Here is a 19407-nt window from a genome sequence, read left to right on the forward strand (position 1 = left end):
CCTGTGGTCCCAATTAATTCGGATTTTCGACTTCCTACTGTATATGCTGCAGATATGTTACAGCATTAAGATTACTAGCATCAGGCCAAAAAATAGTTTTAAACTATATTTTCCTGTTTTTGCTACAACAGACAAATTATTTTTTCTAACGGATTCAAAATTTCCGGAAATTTTACATAGAACATATCTCTATAAGATATGTCTGACTTAACATATTAACTAAAAACTAGTAAATACAAAACACTTTTAATTTTGAAAGCATAATATAATAAAATATTCGAATATTTCAATTTTACCCAAGTTTTCCGTTTTTTCCAAGCTCGGGAGAACCGTAAAAAAAAATTGTTCTTTTAAACCCAAAATTTCCGGTTTTTCCCAGGCCTTCACTACACTAGTCTGAACATACATTGCACCGAACACTCCTAACGGTGGACGTCCGCAGTCGATGACCCATTCATGTGCAAATGTTAACACCACGACATCGGCAACTACGATTGAAATGAACACGTGACCATCGCCACTGGACCTTGGCACAGTGGCAGGGCGTTACATTGTCAGATGAATCCCGATACCTTCTTCATCATGACGATGGGAGGATGCGAATCCGTTGTATTCCAAAGGAACAGCTCCTTGACACTTGTACTGCGAGACGGAGACAAGCGGGCTGCGGCTTAATTATTATCTGAGGAACATTCACGTGAGCATCCATGTGTCTAGAGGAGCTCGAGCAAGGCACCATGACGGCCGAAGCGTATCGCACACTGCTTGCAGACTACGGACATCCCTTCATGATGATCATGTTTCCCAACGGTAGTAGGATTTTTCGACAAGATAATGCACCATGTTACAAGGCCAGGAATGTGATGGAGTGGTTCTAGGAACACAGGAGCGAGTTCCAGGTGATGTGCTGGTCCCCCGACTCGCCGGATATGACCCCAATCGAACACATCTGGAATGTGATTGAATGTGACGTCACGGCTCATCGCCCCCTCCCCGTAATTTACGGGAATTAGGTGATCTGCGTGTGCATATGTGGTGTAATTCTCTCCGGCGACCTACCAAGGATCATTGCGTCCATGCCAAGACACGTCGCCGTTGTTATCCGTTCCAAAGGTCGACATACTGATAATTAGGTAGGTAGTCATAATGGTCTGGCTGATGTGTGCGTATATTTTAACTCGTGCATTTTGTCTCGACTCGAATTTCGAGACGTCTCGACTCGAATTCGAGTCGAGTCGAGACAAAGACTGTCGAGTCGAGACAGAAACATATTTTTGAGTCGAGACAATTTCTCGAGACGAGTCGAGACAGGCTTAAATCTCGACTCGTGCGCATCCCTAACCAAAATAATACGTTTATAATAATAAATAGAATAGTACCGTGTTAAAATATGTGCTCCTCCAAATACTTGTGTGCCCCCAAAGGAACATATTTTTCTGAAAGAAACACTGCTTATTCTGTTTTTCTTTGTTAACTCCATTTATTTCATGCAAAACTGAATCCCAAAACACTAAATTAATTACAAATTTGAGATCTTTGATTTCATTAAGTTTTTGGCAAGTGATTTGACTTCTGAATTAGAGGAAGTGGTTATAATTTCATCAAATGCTGCAAAAACATTTCCCAGCTCAGATTTCCTCCCACTTTCTTCATTCCACCAACCATTCTATCATCATCCATACGGCCTTCCAAACTTGCCAGCGTAAATCTTGCCTCGAAATGGCGCCCCCTACATGCTCTCAATCAGCTGCGCCCCGGGGCAAATGCTCCGAATTGTCCCCCCCCCCCCCGTAGATCCGGCCCTGACTACAAACACGATCAAAAGAAATTGGAAAATGCATGCCCTCGACCGCACTGGATTCTAGTCCTAGTATAGCAGTTGAACTTTCTTTCGTTGCACACACACACACACACACACACAAAAAAAAAAAAGTTGCCTTGCCTGTACCAGCAGAAATAATGAATGGTTTTGATTGTTGTTTTTGTAGAGGTATAGCCTACAAACAACTTATTTCTTTCTTGGCAGGAAATTTTGCAAGCGATCGGGAGGCGGGAAGTCTGTTATTCTGAATCTAACAACACTGCCATGTAGTCGGCGCGTATGGCTGTATATCGTCGGTAAACAGCGAAATTAAGCATCCTGAATATTGTGTCATGTATGGAGTCGATTAAATATTACGTGAGCACTAGAGAGTTAGTTCAATTTTTGTTTACTTTTCTATTTCATACATGTTTTGGGGGACATCTTACTTTTCGTATCACTTCAAAGTCTTTTGTCTAAATGAGTTTTGCGGATTAAAGGGGCTGCATGTGAAAGTACTGCTCAGGGCGGCAAAACCGATGGCGCCGGCCCTGCTCCTACACCGGTTACTCTCATTTAAGAAATACATAACTTCCCTACATTCCCATACTCCTCTCCTCCATTCTACACTCCGAGACCCAAGCACGAGACTAACTGAACTTCCTCGGCTATGCATGTGAAACTGAAGGTGACCCAAATTAATTTGGAGTCAATTTCAGCCAATCAATGAACGCGTAGTGAATCAGGTTGTGAAAAAAAAAAAAAAAAAACGATTCCGAGTACAAAGAGAATCGATTCTGCAGCCAGATATCCTTGAGTATGAAAAGTAAATACAAGCAGAATCAAGGCTTGTCGCGCTCAGAACTGAAGTAAGAGAAACCAGATATGTTATCAGCTTATTTTATTTGTTGATGGTCAGTCAAACTTGAACAAAGGAATACTATTAATAGTATAAACACCACCAATATACAATATGGTCACTTTCTGAATTACTTTGTTTCAGTGTATGTTTTAGTATGCATGTACAGATGGTGATCAGAAAAATGGAAACACCTAAACGAAATTGCAACTTACCAGATTAGTATGGTGTTGGGCCACCTTTCGCCTTCTAGCAGGGCCTGGGATGCTATAATTTACGCCAGTTGATTTAGAAAGGAATTAATTACATTTGTTAAGTCATGAAATAGTTCCTTCTCGATTTGCACTTTTCTCTGACTGAAAGGATTCGAACAAAGTTAGGTCTGGCTCTGTAACGTAAATAAACACAACCATTCTGCGCTTCAGAAAATTGAGCCCACTATATGCACAGACAGTTATTAAAATTTGCTATTCTGCACTACGTTGCTACTTCCTTTTTGTCCTGGACTTGATGTTTCGAATTTGTTACTTCCCACAGAGTTCTCTATATTACTTCCTCAATGGCTGCTTTACTAACCCTCCGCACCACTGATATCGGAACGTAGTATTTTCGCTAGGGTTATTTTCAAATAAATAAAATGAAATCTGAGTTTTACGTCACACGATTATGCCGGCTAGGCTAAAGGAAACGGTAATAATGAGAAATGAATGAAATGGTGGAATGAATAGTGGGAGGAAACGGGAGAACCCACGGACACGGTGTTTGTCCACCACAAGGTTCACTTGGTGGGAGCAGGGTTTGAACCTGGGACCCCATGCACCAGAGGTGAACGCTCTACTACTGAGCCACCGTTGCCCTCTTATTTTCAAATGAGTTTTATAATCACCGCCCGCTCCATCCTCTATACTGCCTATCGAATCACCAAAAATAACATAGGGATCACCGTACGAATATTTTTCAGAATTCCGCCGCATGGGTGCAGCATAGAGACCTGCACGGGACGGGCTTGAGCGGGCCGACACTGATTTCTCTTCAGGTCGGACCGAGCTGGGGCCGATTAATTGTAATTCTTGAATAATTATTGACTTTCGTTAAACGATAATTAGAATAAAGGGAAACGTTGAAGAAATGTTCCCGTGAAAAATGTTACAAAATGGAACTTTTAAAATTATCGGGCCCGGGCCGGGTTTGGGCCAAGAATTTTTAAAAACTTATCGGGTCGGGTCGGTAATATACTAAACGTCGAGAGGTGATTCCTGACACCGGAGATAAAACGACAAGTATAGACCAACCTGGGTGTAGAAATGCCTTTGAGCTATGACCACCCGAAAATTTTCGGGAAAATGTAACAGCAGCCATACTCGAGAACAAAATGTCGGATCGAAATCGTGCAAAATGGAATATCCATTACTTTTAGTTGTAGATTTTATTAGTATACAATCGGATGTAGTGCAGTGGCGGTGCAAGGGTGACTCCCAAAAAAACTGGAGTGTTCCTTGGAGTATTTTATCAAACGTATATGTACACGAAACAGCTGTAGAGAATAACAGTTCACAATCAGATATTGTCAACCGTTGACCGCATTGCAAAGATGACATTGCCGAAACAAATTTTTCCGCTGCGGTCAAACACACCTGAAATTTTGGAGGTGAATGCCGCAGCTATGTTAACTCGAGCAACAAGTTCTTCGGCTGTCGTGGCTAGTGTTGCATACAAAATGCGTTTCATAACGCTCCAAATAAGAAATCAATGGGCGTGAGGTAGGGTGAAAGAGGGGGTCATAACACAGGCCAATCTCTCCCAATCCAACTATCTGGGAATGTTTCATTTAAGTAGGTCTGCATATACCTGTCAAAATGTGCAGGTGCACTGTCATGCTGGAATCACATCTACTGTCTTATGTTCAAGGGTACATGTTCTAACAATTTTGAGAGAACATTACGTAAAAATAAATTATACGTACTCCCACACAGGCAGGCCGGTAATAAATAAGATCCTACCACAAAATTATCCACCATATTGCACCGCGCGTTCACACTAAATCTCTCTGCTGATCGTTCACTAGAATTGCATGTGGATTTTTACTCCCTACACATGGCTACTGCTAGTTTCAGGGCGATGTTTGATCATTTCCAGTACGCTGTGTTCAAATTCAACTGTCCACATGCTGCAATTTCCTCCGATTTCATGTAGGGGAAATTGAAGAGACCCTATCTCCCGAAGACGAATATGGAGGCGTGGGGAAAAAATACAGTGAAAGTTACTCTCCTATGAGGGCGAGGGTTACGATATAAACGCCTTGCCTCTGGGATATTTCCCCTTATCTTTCCATAAATGAGGTGCATATCTGCCAACTCGTGGACAGGGTAATCTGCCATTGCGCAGGCACATACAGATTAACAAAATTAATTTTACTTAAACACCAAAGTCTACAGTTTTACACGACCTGAATACCTGGAGACTACACTCTACCGTCGTACGCAACATTTCCTATCCTGTTATACAGCGATTCCACGCGTAACATCAAAGCATCGGACACTGTATATCACTCACAAGTTGCGTCAGATGACTACTATAACACAGCCACGCTATTTTATGCCATCCACACCAAAACTGCAATACAACCTTCCGCGAGCCACTTGCAAGTGGCATAGAAGGAACGATAATTCCGTAAGTGCTGCTACGTCTAAGCAAAAGTGCCACATTCTCTTTCCTCCGTGTTGATATTTTATCCACCTCCAAAGTACATAGAGAACGTCGAAAAAATATTTTCCACCATTTGTTTCATGTGTTTTCTTTTAGAAACAATTTTCTTCTAAAAATTGTTCCACCAGTGACAAAATCAAAATATAAGTGGGCTACACTACGACACTATTTTGGTATATTCAAAATAGGAATGTATTTTTTCGTAGGTCAGGATTAAGGGGCGTTTTCCCAACTCCAAGAGAGAGAGAAAACCCTCGAAAGTATCCCTGGAAGAAGATTTACCTAACGGATAAATTAAACTGTTCCACCGCATTTCTTTGTATCATTATGCAACGTGTACAACATCTCGTGTTTCATCCATTTATTTTTTTTTATTCTGTGCACAGAAGCATCATATTCCACGGAATTGCATATTACAAGGAGGCAATCCTTTAATGCAAATATGTATCTGGAAAATCCCTTGTAGACTCGTTGATCACATATGATCTTTGCATTTTTGAATACTACATGTTATGTTTCATTACATACCGCCTGACTGTCCTATGCACGATCTCTTTAAACCTAATCTGGATCAAAGTTATTTTTTGCATCTTCACACACTCGTAACTTGGACAGAAAGCCTTTCATTTATCATCCGTTATCAATAGCCTAGAAGATATAACTGTGATACGTTAAAGAATTCTTTTCATTTATATTATTCTCCTGAGAGTTTATTCTGTGCTGAGACGAAATAGATCAATCACACATGTATATATATCTCTCTTTCTTTCCAATTCTAAGTGTTCTAATTTGAAGGATGTACTATTAGATGTACTTTTCATTGTTGAAATCTTGTACTTGATTGTTGTTCATTGCCCTCATTCAACGTTTGATAAAATAGTCAACGGAATCCTCCAGTTTCTTTGGGAGGCACCCTTGCGTCGCCCTGTACACTAATGGGATCTACGACCAAAAATAATGGACATTCTCTTTTACCCGACTTCGATCCGATGTTTTATTCTTGAGTTATGGCTGTTCTTACATTTTTCCGACAAATTTTCGTGTGATCAAGGCGCCAAAAGGAGACATTTTTACACCCAGGTTGGTGTATACTTTTCGTTTTATATCCCTGTCAAGAGTCACATCCTGAAGTTTATGTTAATTAAGTTATACCCTATATATATACGGGCGCCATTTTATGTATTAAAACCCAAAGTTTGTTTAATAACGTAAATGGCTAAACTGTGAAAACCTCTTTACTAGAGAAACTTTTTTTTATTTCTTGTAAGATTTTTTTGTTTGTCAAACAAAATGAAGCTAAATATATACTAACAAATCAATATAGTTATATTTTAGAAATATAATAGGCACTGATTATTCCGATACTGCTCTAAAACACACAGGAATAATCACATGACAAGATCGCCTTACGTAAATGGCGCATTGTACCCTTCACGGGTTCTTCACCAACAGTATGTATTCACTGTACAGAACTGTGCCATACAGAAAAATAAAACCGTTTATCTTTGATGTGATTTCGCAAGGGCGCCTTTGCAAAGGGCGCACTGTACCCTTCATGAATTCTTGACCAACAGTAACAGTATATATTCATGGTACAGAACTGTGCCATACAGAAGAATAAATGAAACCGTTTATCTTTGATGTGTTTTCGTAAAGGCGTCTTATGTAAAGATCGCACTGTACTTATCATTGGTTCTTTACCAATAATAACCGTAAGAATTTATTATTAAAAAATTTACCTTTATATATAATGTGGTTTCGGAGGGCGCACCGGGACATGTCCCGCTGGGCCAGCACGGGCCTGCCAAACATAAATTATCACTTAACTCAGTATGATGTGCTTATTCGGTAAAAAGATACGATAACTTGATTTAGGGGCCGTTTAAAAATTTTGTGGCCTCTTATCCAGAAACTAATTATTAGTCAAGATCGCAATCTTTTGATCCATTTTTTTTTTTTTTTTTTTTTGGGGGGTCGTTCCTAAAATTCTTGCTGAATTAATTGGATTAAAAGTTATAAGTGGCAAGATAAATAAATGGCCTATCCTGTATCAGTTTATCGCTGAGCCGAATTGTCAACGCACGCGACTTCGGTGTATATAGGAAAGTATAAATGATATATAATAGAACATAACACTCGATATGCATGTATAACGGAGGTCCCCAATCCTGTTTACCGCGTGCATTCCTTCGTAAAATCTGCATACTTCAGGCTCCCTCTCCTCCTTCCTACGACAAAGACAAAGTATCAAACATATAGAATCTGAAGTTTGCTAAAGCACAGTTATAAATGGTCATTACAAAAATTCCACTATTTGCTATTAAAAGCACGAATTAGCAAAACTAATGGAACATTAGGGACAATGCAGTGTATAGTCTACTCTTTCTTTCGTTTAATTTCGTTTAATAACCCATATACTGAGCCTAGAGGAGACAGTGATGATGAGATAGCTGAAAATAATTGAATGAGCAGTGTGTGTGTGGAGGAGGGAAGGGAGAAGTCCGAGAAACCCACCCACGCAGTATTTGTCCACTACAAAGTTCACTTGACGCGGGCTGGGGTTGAACCACCGATCCCATAGCCATTACCGATCCCAGAAGTGAGTCTCTCCATCACTGAGTCCCCGCAGTCCACGCAATGTATACTTACAACAAACTTTTGCTGAAATAAATGAAGGGCAAACTTTTCCCGCAATCGGAAAGTTAATTACTGGTTATTAAAATAACAGTGACAAATGAAAGGCTAAAAGAAACAATCAGTGTACTGTACACACACTATTGCTTGGGCTACTCATTTGCTCAAAGAGTTGCTATACGGAATAAATTATTTCCAGCTATCAGCTTGGGAGTTTCACATGTAGTTGCTCGTTTGCGCCTGTGCGAACCACAAAGTAATCAATTTATGGTTATAAATCGAAGTTGAAACCTTGGGGTTTATTCCGTACCGTCCTTCGCAAAAACTGCAAGCGTAAAGAAAAACGAAAACTTGTAAGAATCAGTTAGGTCAGTCTTTCCCAACCTGGGGTCCGCAAGCCAATTTGAGAAAGGCACACACAGTGGTGAGAAATACTACCATTTTAAGTTAAATGATCGAAATAATAATGGAAACAACTTGCGTGAGAAGTGATATTTGACCTACAAGAAGTTGCCTATACTCCAACGACATTTTTTTTCTGATAGAGCCAAAAAGCGTGTAGAGACTGGTGTAGGCTACGTGTTTGTATTTTAAAAAAAAAGAAGAAGAAGAAGAAACCTTCTTTGACACAACAGGTTATTCGAAAAGGAAAAGGGAATAAGAAACTCGTGCTCGGCATTTCTTTTTTTTTTTTTTTTTTTGTCAGAAACTCTTGATTAAGCTATTTTCTGTGGTATATACATTCTTCCCCCTTCCCCTTTGTAACATCTTAGTCAAGGTGTCCAGTCCCAGGTTTTAAACTTAGGACCACCCGATTACGGAGTAGGCATCATACCACTCTAACATGATTAAACCACTGCAAAGCAGTGACTTACAGTTTCTTTATTATTTGTTTTTAACCTCTTTTCACTCATATTGTAAGCTTGGAACAAACAGAAGCAAATGAATCAATTATCTTAATAAACTAAAATGTCATACTTTGTAGGACTGTATACCTATTTTTGGGCCACCCTGTATAAATACTAACCGTGTGTATTGCAACTGGTCTTTCACATGTATTGTAGAATCTAAAGGGGGCCTCAGTGTGGAAAAGATTGGGAAAGACTGAGTTAAGCCTATAACTGCCATGCTTTCTGTTGTAAACTAAAAGACAGACTGTGTTGTATTGACGCATACTGTTACGTGATAGGGCCCCTTGTCAGGTTAGTTATTTTCTGCACTTAGCTCTTCGTGAAGCTCACTCCCACTTTAAAAAAAAAAAAAATCAGTAAATAACTTAAACATAATGAAAAATATTGAAAATATGGAAAGTGAAATAGGCAAGATTACAAAATATTATTAAATAAACTAATACCTAACTAACTAACTAACTAACTCTAACTCTATGGCCTATGGGACCCGGAGGTTCAACGCCGCGTTCACAAAAGCTCTCCACTGACTTTTATCCTTAGCTAACTGCATCCAGTTTCTACTTTGTATTCCTATCTCTGCAAGATCCATCTTAATATTGTCCTCCCATCTGCGCCTAGGTCCTCCTAATGGCCGTTTTCCGATTGGTCTTTCAGTTAAGACTTTGAAAGCGTTTCTACTTTCTTCCATTCTAGCTAAATGACCTGCCCATCTAAGCCTCCTTGACTTCAGAGCCCTGCAAACCCAGGCCCGAAGACGGCCCGGCCCGACCCGAATGGATCTGAATTCTGTGCCCGGCTCGACCCGGCCCGGCCCGAATCTCGAACCGGGCCGGGCACAAATCGGGCCGAAACGGGCCGAGCACTGTGAAAGACGGATCGGAAACTAATGTTGGCAGCCTGTGTTAATCGTAATGTGTTTGGCATGGGCGGCGGTTAGGGGGAGGCAAAGGGGGCAGTTGCCCCCGCACTTTTTTTAAGTAACCAATTAATGTATATAGTTTCATTTGGAAATGTAACGATTTTGTATGTGTTACTGATTAATAGGAAAAAATGCTGCCATATAATATTTGCTGTTGCGTGAATACGTATTGGTTGTCTTCCCGTGGAGTAAAGAAAGCTACAGTAATTGCGTTTTAATCGCCACAGAAAATAACCCCAAAAAATAACCTATTGGAGCACAATTTCAGCATACTTTCATTTCTTCTTACAAGGGCTCGATATGTTAGTGAGCCGCTTTGAAGCTAATCGAAAGAACATTATGCAAAAAAGTAGGGCCTATTTCACAAGTTATTCTTTAATTGCACAAAAATTGACAGTTCCTAAAATGTCTTTTCTTCTTTCTAAAGTAAGGAATATCGATTAAAAAGAGCGTGATAAGAAACAACTTCTACCTTTTCCATTGTTTTGTAGTGTAATATACGAGTGAAGTGTTGTGTTTAAGGATGTACGAGTGTATATACAATAAAATTTAGTAAATTGAACATAATTCTAGGTTTTAAGTTTATTTTGTATAACTGAAGTGTGGATTGTAAGTATTGTTGTGTTTTGATGTGTTCCAAGAAAGTGAAATCTGCACCTAATGGCAACGAACATATTTCAAGAAGTTGCAAAAGCAAATATTTCTTTAAATGTCGTAGCATATGCTTGTAGTATTTACTGTATTTCATTTTCTAAGAGTAATAACATACATTTAATAGCATGTGTGGAATTAAATATTAAGTTTTTCATTAATCCTCAGTTTCAATATAACTTTTGCAAAACAAGCATCATTATTCATTACTATGATTAATATTATCCTTTCTATTTATTTGTTTTGCAAATTTATTAAATAATCTGATCACACAATTTTCCAGACAGAATTTTAAGATGTTCATGAGCAAGGAATCAAATCTCTTCTTACACTTTCGTTGTTTAAGAGTACAAAGGGCTAGCATCTACTTGCGTTCTTCTTCTCAATTTACTTAATAAACTATTATATACGATATACGGTATTTTAACTGAAAATATAGTATCCTATTAGTTATTCAACCTTTCGTCAAACAAAATGTTACAAACAACCAGGAAAACTAACATTTATATACAAATATTCAGATCATGTCTTGCCCCCTCACTTTTAACGTCCAACCGCCGCCACTGGTGTTTGGGAAATTAACTCTTTATTCAAGACTGTAAAGTACTGTACTTCTACTACTCTTATTACTACTACTACTGCTACTGCTATTATTATTATTATTATTATTATTATTATTATTATTATTATTATTATTATTATTATTATTATTACTATTACTACTTCTACTACTACAACTGCTACGAGCGTCAGAGTTGACATGTCTGGTGGTACATACTTTACAATCTAAGTACAGAAAAAATCGAAGAAATACTAGTTATTATGGCCAGTCTGCGTAGTCTGGCCAGTAGAATGCATTCACATCTGGTGCTAGAGGTCGTCGGATCGATCCCTCCTCGTGTTATGTGAGCTTTGTTGTGGACAAAAATCGTGAGCGTGGGAGTTTTTGGATTAGACCGTTTTCGTCCACTGTCTTCATTCCACCAATTCATCCATCATCATTCATACGTCTTGAGCCGTAATTGCCTAAAGAACATATGAGAAAGTCAAGTCCTTGACCTACTAATTAGAATTTGTTCCGCTACATTAGACCACGGAGGCCGAAACCATGAACTGGCGTGTTCATAAGATTAGCGCAATTTGTAGTAATGTTCAATTAGCACGGCAGATTCCAAATCATATTACATGTTCCTGTATTCTTTATAATTCGATGCTACAATAATAATAACAAAAAACAATGATCAAATAAATCATCCAGACCCCAGGATCGATGAAGTGTTCCTGGAACGGTGCGTAACAAGTAAATAACAGAGCTATATGACGGAATGCGAGGCAGTAAATCAAAACAAAATCCACACATATCATTGTTGATCAAAAAATACCTCAAAAGTCCCCTGAATGAAAAATGTATAGATATCAGCTATCAAAAATGCCTCTTAACATCACATATAATAGAAGGGATAGTTGATATTAAGAAAATGAAAATATAAGGTTTCCTAAGAAACCAATAGTGCAAAATGAACATCGCTTTACTGTATGTCCTTGTACGCATCGAATAGCACGGAAACAGATTCAACAGTTTCAGGCTTTAGAGCATTTCTCCGTTCCTGAGTACTAAAATCTCTTTCAGTAGACGCACTAGAAGCAGGGATGACGAGATACTGACGCGTTAATTTACACAATTTTGGTAATGTTTGTTCTTGTTGCTTCCACCACTGCAGTATATCTAGTTCTCTTACACATCATGACATGTGAGGTAGATGTCTACTTCATCATCAAAGTCACCAGAGACTGAATGTCTATCTTCCCAATCCATTAGTTTATTCTTCTTGGTAGGTGGTTCCAAGTTATGCCAACTAGCCTAAAGGAGACGATGGTGAGAAATAAATGAAATAGTGGAGTAAATAAAGTGGAAGGAAACAGGAGAACGCCGCGAACCCCCCACACGGTGTTTGTCCACCACAAAGTTCACTTGGCGAGAGCTCGAATCAAACCAGGGACCCCATACACCAGAGGTGAACGCTCAACCGCTGAGCCACCGTTCCAGGAACACCTAATCGACCCTGGCGATTTGGTGATTTATTTGATCATTATATTTTGTTATATTTGTAGCATCATACTATAAACAATACATGAACATGTAACACCATTCGATATTTGCCTTGCTAATTGAACATTACTACAAATTGCACTGATCTTATGAGCACGCCAGTTTATGGTTTTGCCCTCCGTGGTCCAATGGTAGCGTACCAAATTCTACTTACTAGGTCAAGTACTTGACTTTACCATACGTTCTTTAGGTAACTACGGCTCAGGCTGAATGGATGATGATGGGATGAATTGGTGGAAAGAAAACAGTGGGAGGAAGCGGGACCACCCCAGAAACTCCCATGCACACGATGTTTGTCCACAACAAAGCTCACATAGCATGAGCAGGGATTGATCTGACGACCTCTAGCACCAGATGTGAGTGTTTTTTCTATTGAGCCACTATTCTCTCTCGTAGATCAAGCATCGGTTTACATTCTACGCAGACCGGCCATAATAACTAGCATTTCTCAATTTTATTCTGTACTTAGAAGGTAAATTCGGTACCATCAGACATGTCAACTCTGACGCGAAGTCGTAGCACTTGTAGTAGTATTAGCAGTGGTCGTAGTAGTAATAGTAGAAGTAGTAATAGTAGTAGTAGAAGTAGTAATAGTAATAGTATTACCAGTACATCACAGTCTTGAACAAAGAGTCAGTTTCCCAAACACATTACGATTAACATAGGCTGACAGTAAGACCGTACAAACACGGCAAAAATAGAGGTAGTGGAGGACATTAAAAAAACAAATAGGCTGACAACATTAGTTTCCGAACCATCTTTCAGACTATCGGGCCGGTTCGGCCCGATTCGGCCCGAAATGTGCCCGGCCCGGTTCGGCCCGATTCGGCCCGAAATGTGCCCGGCCCGGTTAGGGCCCGGTCCAGTTTGATATTACTTGAAACGGGTCGGGCCGGGCACCGGGCCGAATCGGGCGCGCCCGGCCCGTACAGGGCTCTGCTTGACTTGACGACCCTAACAATGTTGGGTAAACCGTATAAATATGTAGTTCCTCGTTATGAAGTTTCCGCCATTCCCCATTCCCGGTCCTCTTGGGTCCGAATATTCGTCTCGGGATTTTGTTCTCAAATACTTTCAGTTTATGTTCTTCCCTCAGTGTAAGCGACCATGTTTCGCATTCATATAGAACAACAGGCATGATTATTGATTTATATATTTTAAGCTTCAAATTCCTCGACAGAATCCGCGACGACAAGAGATTTTAAACCGAATAGTAACACGAATTTCCTGCTTTTAGTCGACATAAACTAATAACAGTTTCTAAAACTTTTTTCATTTACCAGAAATCTTGGTGCGCAGTTTATGAAGTCATAATTGTTGGGCATCTACATTTGCACATCCTACGAACGGTCTCGAAAGTAATTACTAGTTCATATAGTCACGTTTGTAGATACTTTTTGGCTCACTTTCTACTTTTTTATACAGTAGAGTGCCGAAAACTCGGCCTAATGTGGACCGAAAGGGGCCGAATTTGTGAAAATGCCGGGTTATCAGGAATGGGATGAAAAAATAAGTACCAGTGTTTCCTCAGAAAATACAGTACTGTATTTGTATGTATTGGTTGCTTGAAAATACAACAGAGAATAAATTACTCTTAAACAAAGGAAAAGTACATATTTTATGAAGGCTTTACTAAAGACGAAAATGAAAATTAATGAATACACACTGTACAGTAATTTACCTGATAAGACAGACATCAGAACAATACTTGAACGGGTTTCCGTGCTGTGTTTTTCCGCATTGCCAGGGTGTGGCCGAATTATCCGGACTACTGGGTTATCAAGTGCCGAGTTTTTCAAGTCATAATTATTGGGCATCTACATTTGCACATCCTACGAACGGTCTCGAAAGTAATTACTAGTTCATATAGTCACATTTGTAGACTGGCTCACTTTCTACATTTTTATACAGTAGAGTGCAGAAAACTCGGCCTAATGTGGGCCGAAAGGGGCCGAATTTGTGAAAATGCCGGGTTATCGGGAATGGGACTCTACTGTATATCTTATTGTCTTTATCACTAAAATTCAAAAAAAAAAAAAAAAAAAAGTGGAGATAAGCTTAGACAAGAGCTTTATAATATGTTATATACGAACTTCAGTTCTTTGCTTTTAGTGCAATGTCCAACATTGCCACAAACAGAGGGGTCAATTTGCACCATCTACATTCAAAGAAGGGGGATTTTTTGTGAATCCGTTTTCCGGATAATCATAAAGAATATAACATACAATCTTCAAATAAAACCTGATCATACATTTCTCACCATACACTGTTCTCAGAGCCGTGTATAGAGTTATTAAAGCATTTCGTTTAAAATAAAGATAAGAGACAATGTTTGTGTGACGAGAAGTTGCTGACTAGGATTTTTTGAACAACAGTGAATTTCTAAAGTTAAGTAGTCCTAATATGTTTGCCCCAGTAATATTGTTTGCAAAATGTTACATCTAATGAATACCGGAATCTGAACGATTTTCGTGTAAATTATAGATCAGTTGTTCATCTATAAGGTACATAAAAATTACTCAATTTTGTTAAAACATTCTATATTGTATTAAATATATATCTAACAACGTATTAGCAAAAAATATATTAAATTATATTAAGTAATCAATTTGCACGTGGAAAGGAAATAATTATACTCTATACTTAAGCTCTCATCTATTTACTTGAGTGCATGTTCGAAGAGGGATAGAGGCTAAGAGTGTATTCCAGTTCTTGTGACAATAACTATAGATGCTCAACTTATAAAATTTGTTACCGGTACTCAAATTTAAGTTTTGCTTCGGATTAAGAATAACAAAAAACTACTATAACGATTTTTCTTTAATATTGTGTTTTTTCAAGCCTTGGTAAAAAAAAAAAAAACTTTCCCCCTCCAAAAAATTTTCCTTTTCCCCCGACTATTTACAACACTAACTATATTACATCATGGGCACCATAACTTTTGACTCCAATATGGTTAGCTCGTTCTTTGGTGCGTGTATCCCCTGTTTCGGTATCTTTGACGTATGATTTTCGGTGTTGGTCCAATTTCATGACGAAATGAAAATATATTTCAATTAACAGGTAATAATATACAATCTAGAAAGCACTTATATAACAGTGGTGGGGGTTCCATATGGTAACATACAGTATCACCTACAAGGCACTGTGGCTCAGTGGTAAAGCGTGAAACTCTGGTGCGAGGGGCTTGTAGTTTGATTCCAAGTCATGTTAGTTTGTGGTGGACAACATCGTATCCATGAGTTTTCTTGGGAACTCCCATTTTCTTCCTTATTTGATTTCTATCAATTCTTTCATAGTAAATCATTTTTATTAATTATTCGTCTCCTTTAGCCTATGAAACGTAAGTCATATTGGATAAGTCTCTAAAAATGTCATTGTATATTATTTAGTACAGTTAGAACGAAATCTAACACTACATTCCGATTTTATAGCCACATGATATGTGAACACGACTCTCAGATATGCCAGGCTGGCTTAAACCGTTCAACAGTGCAGCAAGTCAAGTCATTTCGTCTGGCCTTCTACGATAATTTATAACTACTTGTTCAAATTTCGATGTCCACACGATCAAGCTGTTATTGTAAAGTAGTTCATGTTGCCCTGCAACAGTGTTGAATTCAGGCATATTCAAGAGGGGCTGAGCCCCCTAGAATATATATGCGCCCTTCCTAGAATATCTATGCACATGCGTTGAAAGATTTCTTTTTTCCGTTTTGAAGTTTCTTCTTTTGAACAACCCAATTGTCCTAATTAACAATTCTCGTATAAATTCGAAGTTAAATAAAATCTTGCAAATTAGATACATACGCTCACAAACGCTTTCAACGTTAGTTAGGGAGCCGACCAGACAATGACAAGTAGTGAGTTTTGTTGCGGCAGTTTCCTGCTGTGCTCTATTGCAATCTAGAACAGAGCCTCCCCCCTCCCTTACACAACAGTCTGAATTCAACACTGCCCTGCGAAACAATACAGGACATATATTAACCGAACTTGGTTGCAGAGTTCCTGGTTCGATCACAGCCAAGTGCTTTTGTATTGAACATTATATCTGCAGGTTTTGTTGGTGTGTTGGTGTATTCCTGCTTACTTCTCTCTCACCCATCCACTAAACCTTATATCATTATTCACTTATATTTATCTTCCGCCTACTTCGGCCTATAGAGCATAATCCTTTGACGATAATTAACTAAAAATTTCTTTCTGTTTGTTTGTCCCCTCCGAAGCTTGAAATATCATATTAGTGATCTTATATATAAATAGTAAAACACAGAGCTCCTCCGTGGCTAAGCGGTTAGCGTACGCGCCTTTGGCGTGGGAGTCCCGGGTTCGATTCCCGGCGGGAGCTCATGTGGTTCGGATTCCACGTTAATCAGTAGGTCCACGTCTCATATAGCCTCGCTGCTGAACGGGACGTTAAACTCAAAATCAACTCAACAACTCAATAGTAAAACACAGTGGCGGATCCAGGATATGATCAAGGGAGGGGCTAAACCATAGTTTGCCTCTTTATCCAGTGTAAAACAGGATTGAAGCCTATTTTATCCAGTGCATACCTGAGCGTCAAAGGGGGAGAGGGCTATAGCCCCTATAGCCCTCCTTGGATCCGCGCCTGGTGATACATAATACATACACATAATATGTAATAGTGATACATACTACATAATAACTCCAATACAACACAAACATAATATTGTTATTGCTTGATAGCAAATTCAGACAAGAAAAAAAGAACAACAATAAGATGAAAAACATACTGTAGTATAAAAAAGAAAAATGTACTCACCCACACGTGCAAATCTCACAAATACATCTTTCTTTTCCTGGGGTAGGAAGACGTCCAGACGTTGTAGTATCATTGTTTTGTTTCTTGTTAATAGTAGGAATAAGTTTTTCTTCTTTTCCTTGAACATATGAAACATTTTCAGAAGATTCACACTTCGTGGCCTCTTGTAAGGTTTCCATTGCTGTATGTTGACATTTCTCTTCATTCACACCTTCCGTTTCTATTGTAGTATATTTTCGATTTCCAGATGTTGCTTGACTATATGACGAAGATACAATTGTAGAATGTAGTTGTTCTTCTTGTTGTTGCATTGATTTTCCTATAGTTCGCTCTTGCTTGTTACTTGCATGGGCAATCTGTTCTAACGAATCTTTCTGTACCGTTCCAATTTTCCCCGCATTCAAAATATGTGCATTGTCAGCACCTAATGCAACACCTGAGTCACAAGGCACAATGTCAGAACTTCCGTCGCGTTTTTTTGTTGCAGACGTAATTGATTTCGATTCTTCTGTTGACTGCACTTGTGCACTGTTAGTTTCACTGATAGATGAACTTCGGTGTGTGGGTTCCTCTTTAAATTCTGCCTTATTTGTTTGAGATTCAGAGCGATTGGAAAAAGTATGTGATTCTTTTCCATTAATATCGCCGACATTTTTAACTAGTCTAACCTCACTAATAGCACCACTTAGTTCTTTCGTCTCCGAGCTTCCCCTACCGATTAACGAGCACTTTCCCCCCTTAGATTCATTACTACTCTCTGTTACTGTCAATTTAGAGAAATATTCTTGTTTTGCATGACCTCTTTCTTGACCTGCGTATGAACGAGACGAGTTTGTTGATTTTGTCGATTGAATCACTTTTTTTCCACAACCTGTAGCATCACTTGCAACAGTATGCGATTGTCCAACTGAAAGGCTTTTTTCAATATCACTTCTACCACTTTCTTTCACAATATTATCACTGTTTGAAATAGGAACATTTAGTGCACGTTCTGTAGAAGACACTTGAACTGATTCTTTTCGAATCGAAGATGATCCTGATAGTAATTGCTTCCTGTCTTCTACTAACGAAGATGACACAACCACTGAAGCTCCTGTCGTTTTTGTTGTTGTTGTTGTTGTTGATGATGATGATGATGATGATAATTTCTTTACTGATGTACTTTTAGAATTAGTTCGTTTCTTTGTAGTTGGTTCAGTTTTTGTAATTGTCATGTCTATAATATCGCTGTAAGTGGCCTGGTTGTACGGTTCTTCGCTGTACAGAAACACTGGAAAGCTTTTGTGTTGGCCTTCTGGAGAATGACTTGTAACACTTGGGCTAGCCATCCTTGAGATGCAAAACGTCCACGATCTTCAACCCACAGATTCTGCAGCGGACCAATCCCAATGCACCACAAAACCAGTCTTTAAAACGCTGGCATGATGTAGGCCACTTACATCTGAAGGTGTTACGAGGGCGAAAGTCGAGATTGCAACGGAGACAATGATGAGAACGTCATGCAGGCCGAGAGAGGAAAGGAGAGAGAGAGAGCTGAGCTAAGAACAAACAGCGTCCATTTAAAACCATGTTTGGATGTAACTCTTCAGAGAAGTAGGCGTGCCTAACACTAAGGTCATACACAAGTACGTCACAACCACGTCATGCTGTCTTCTCACCATTTCACAACACCAGACTTGCAATTCCTCTTGAAACCTGTTTTTAACATGTGGAAATTTCTCGGAACGTGAGCCCACTCAATATCAAACATTATATAGCTAATTACATACAGCAAACTACAATTAGTTATACTGAGTGAAACTATCTAATTACTTTTGCGGAGTGCATTTATTACTAGTACACCCGCTTACTTTTGCTCAAATTTGAAAAGTCAATCCTATTGCTTTATAATATTGTTATATTTACCAAGAAAGAATTGACTGAATAGCAAGCAAGCAATGCACGTCGTGGATTTTACGAGTAAACCAGACGGCGATTCGACTAGAATTACAGACTGAACAGCTACAAATTGTTTTGTCCTGTTTAGTGCC

General features: G+C 39.0%; 1 protein-coding gene across 1 annotated transcript in view; it reads right to left on the bottom strand.

Moving 5' to 3' along the window:
- Positions 1-18966, bottom strand: part of LOC145678408 (uncharacterized) — a 397255-nt gene extending 378289 nt beyond the window's left edge. Inside the window, exon 1 of the mRNA XM_081748524.1 lies at positions 17378-18966. Within this exon, the coding sequence (XP_081604650.1) occupies positions 17378-18705 (1328 nt within the window). The 5' untranslated portion in view covers positions 18706-18966. The remainder of the gene's footprint in view (positions 1-17377) is intronic.
- Positions 18967-19407: the final 441 nt, after the last annotated feature.

Source organism: Thermobia domestica, chromosome 2 (genome assembly GCF_964235325.1).
Source record: "Thermobia domestica chromosome 2, izTheDome1.hap1.1, whole genome shotgun sequence".
NCBI classification, from domain to species: Eukaryota; Metazoa; Arthropoda; class Insecta; order Zygentoma; family Lepismatidae; genus Thermobia; species Thermobia domestica.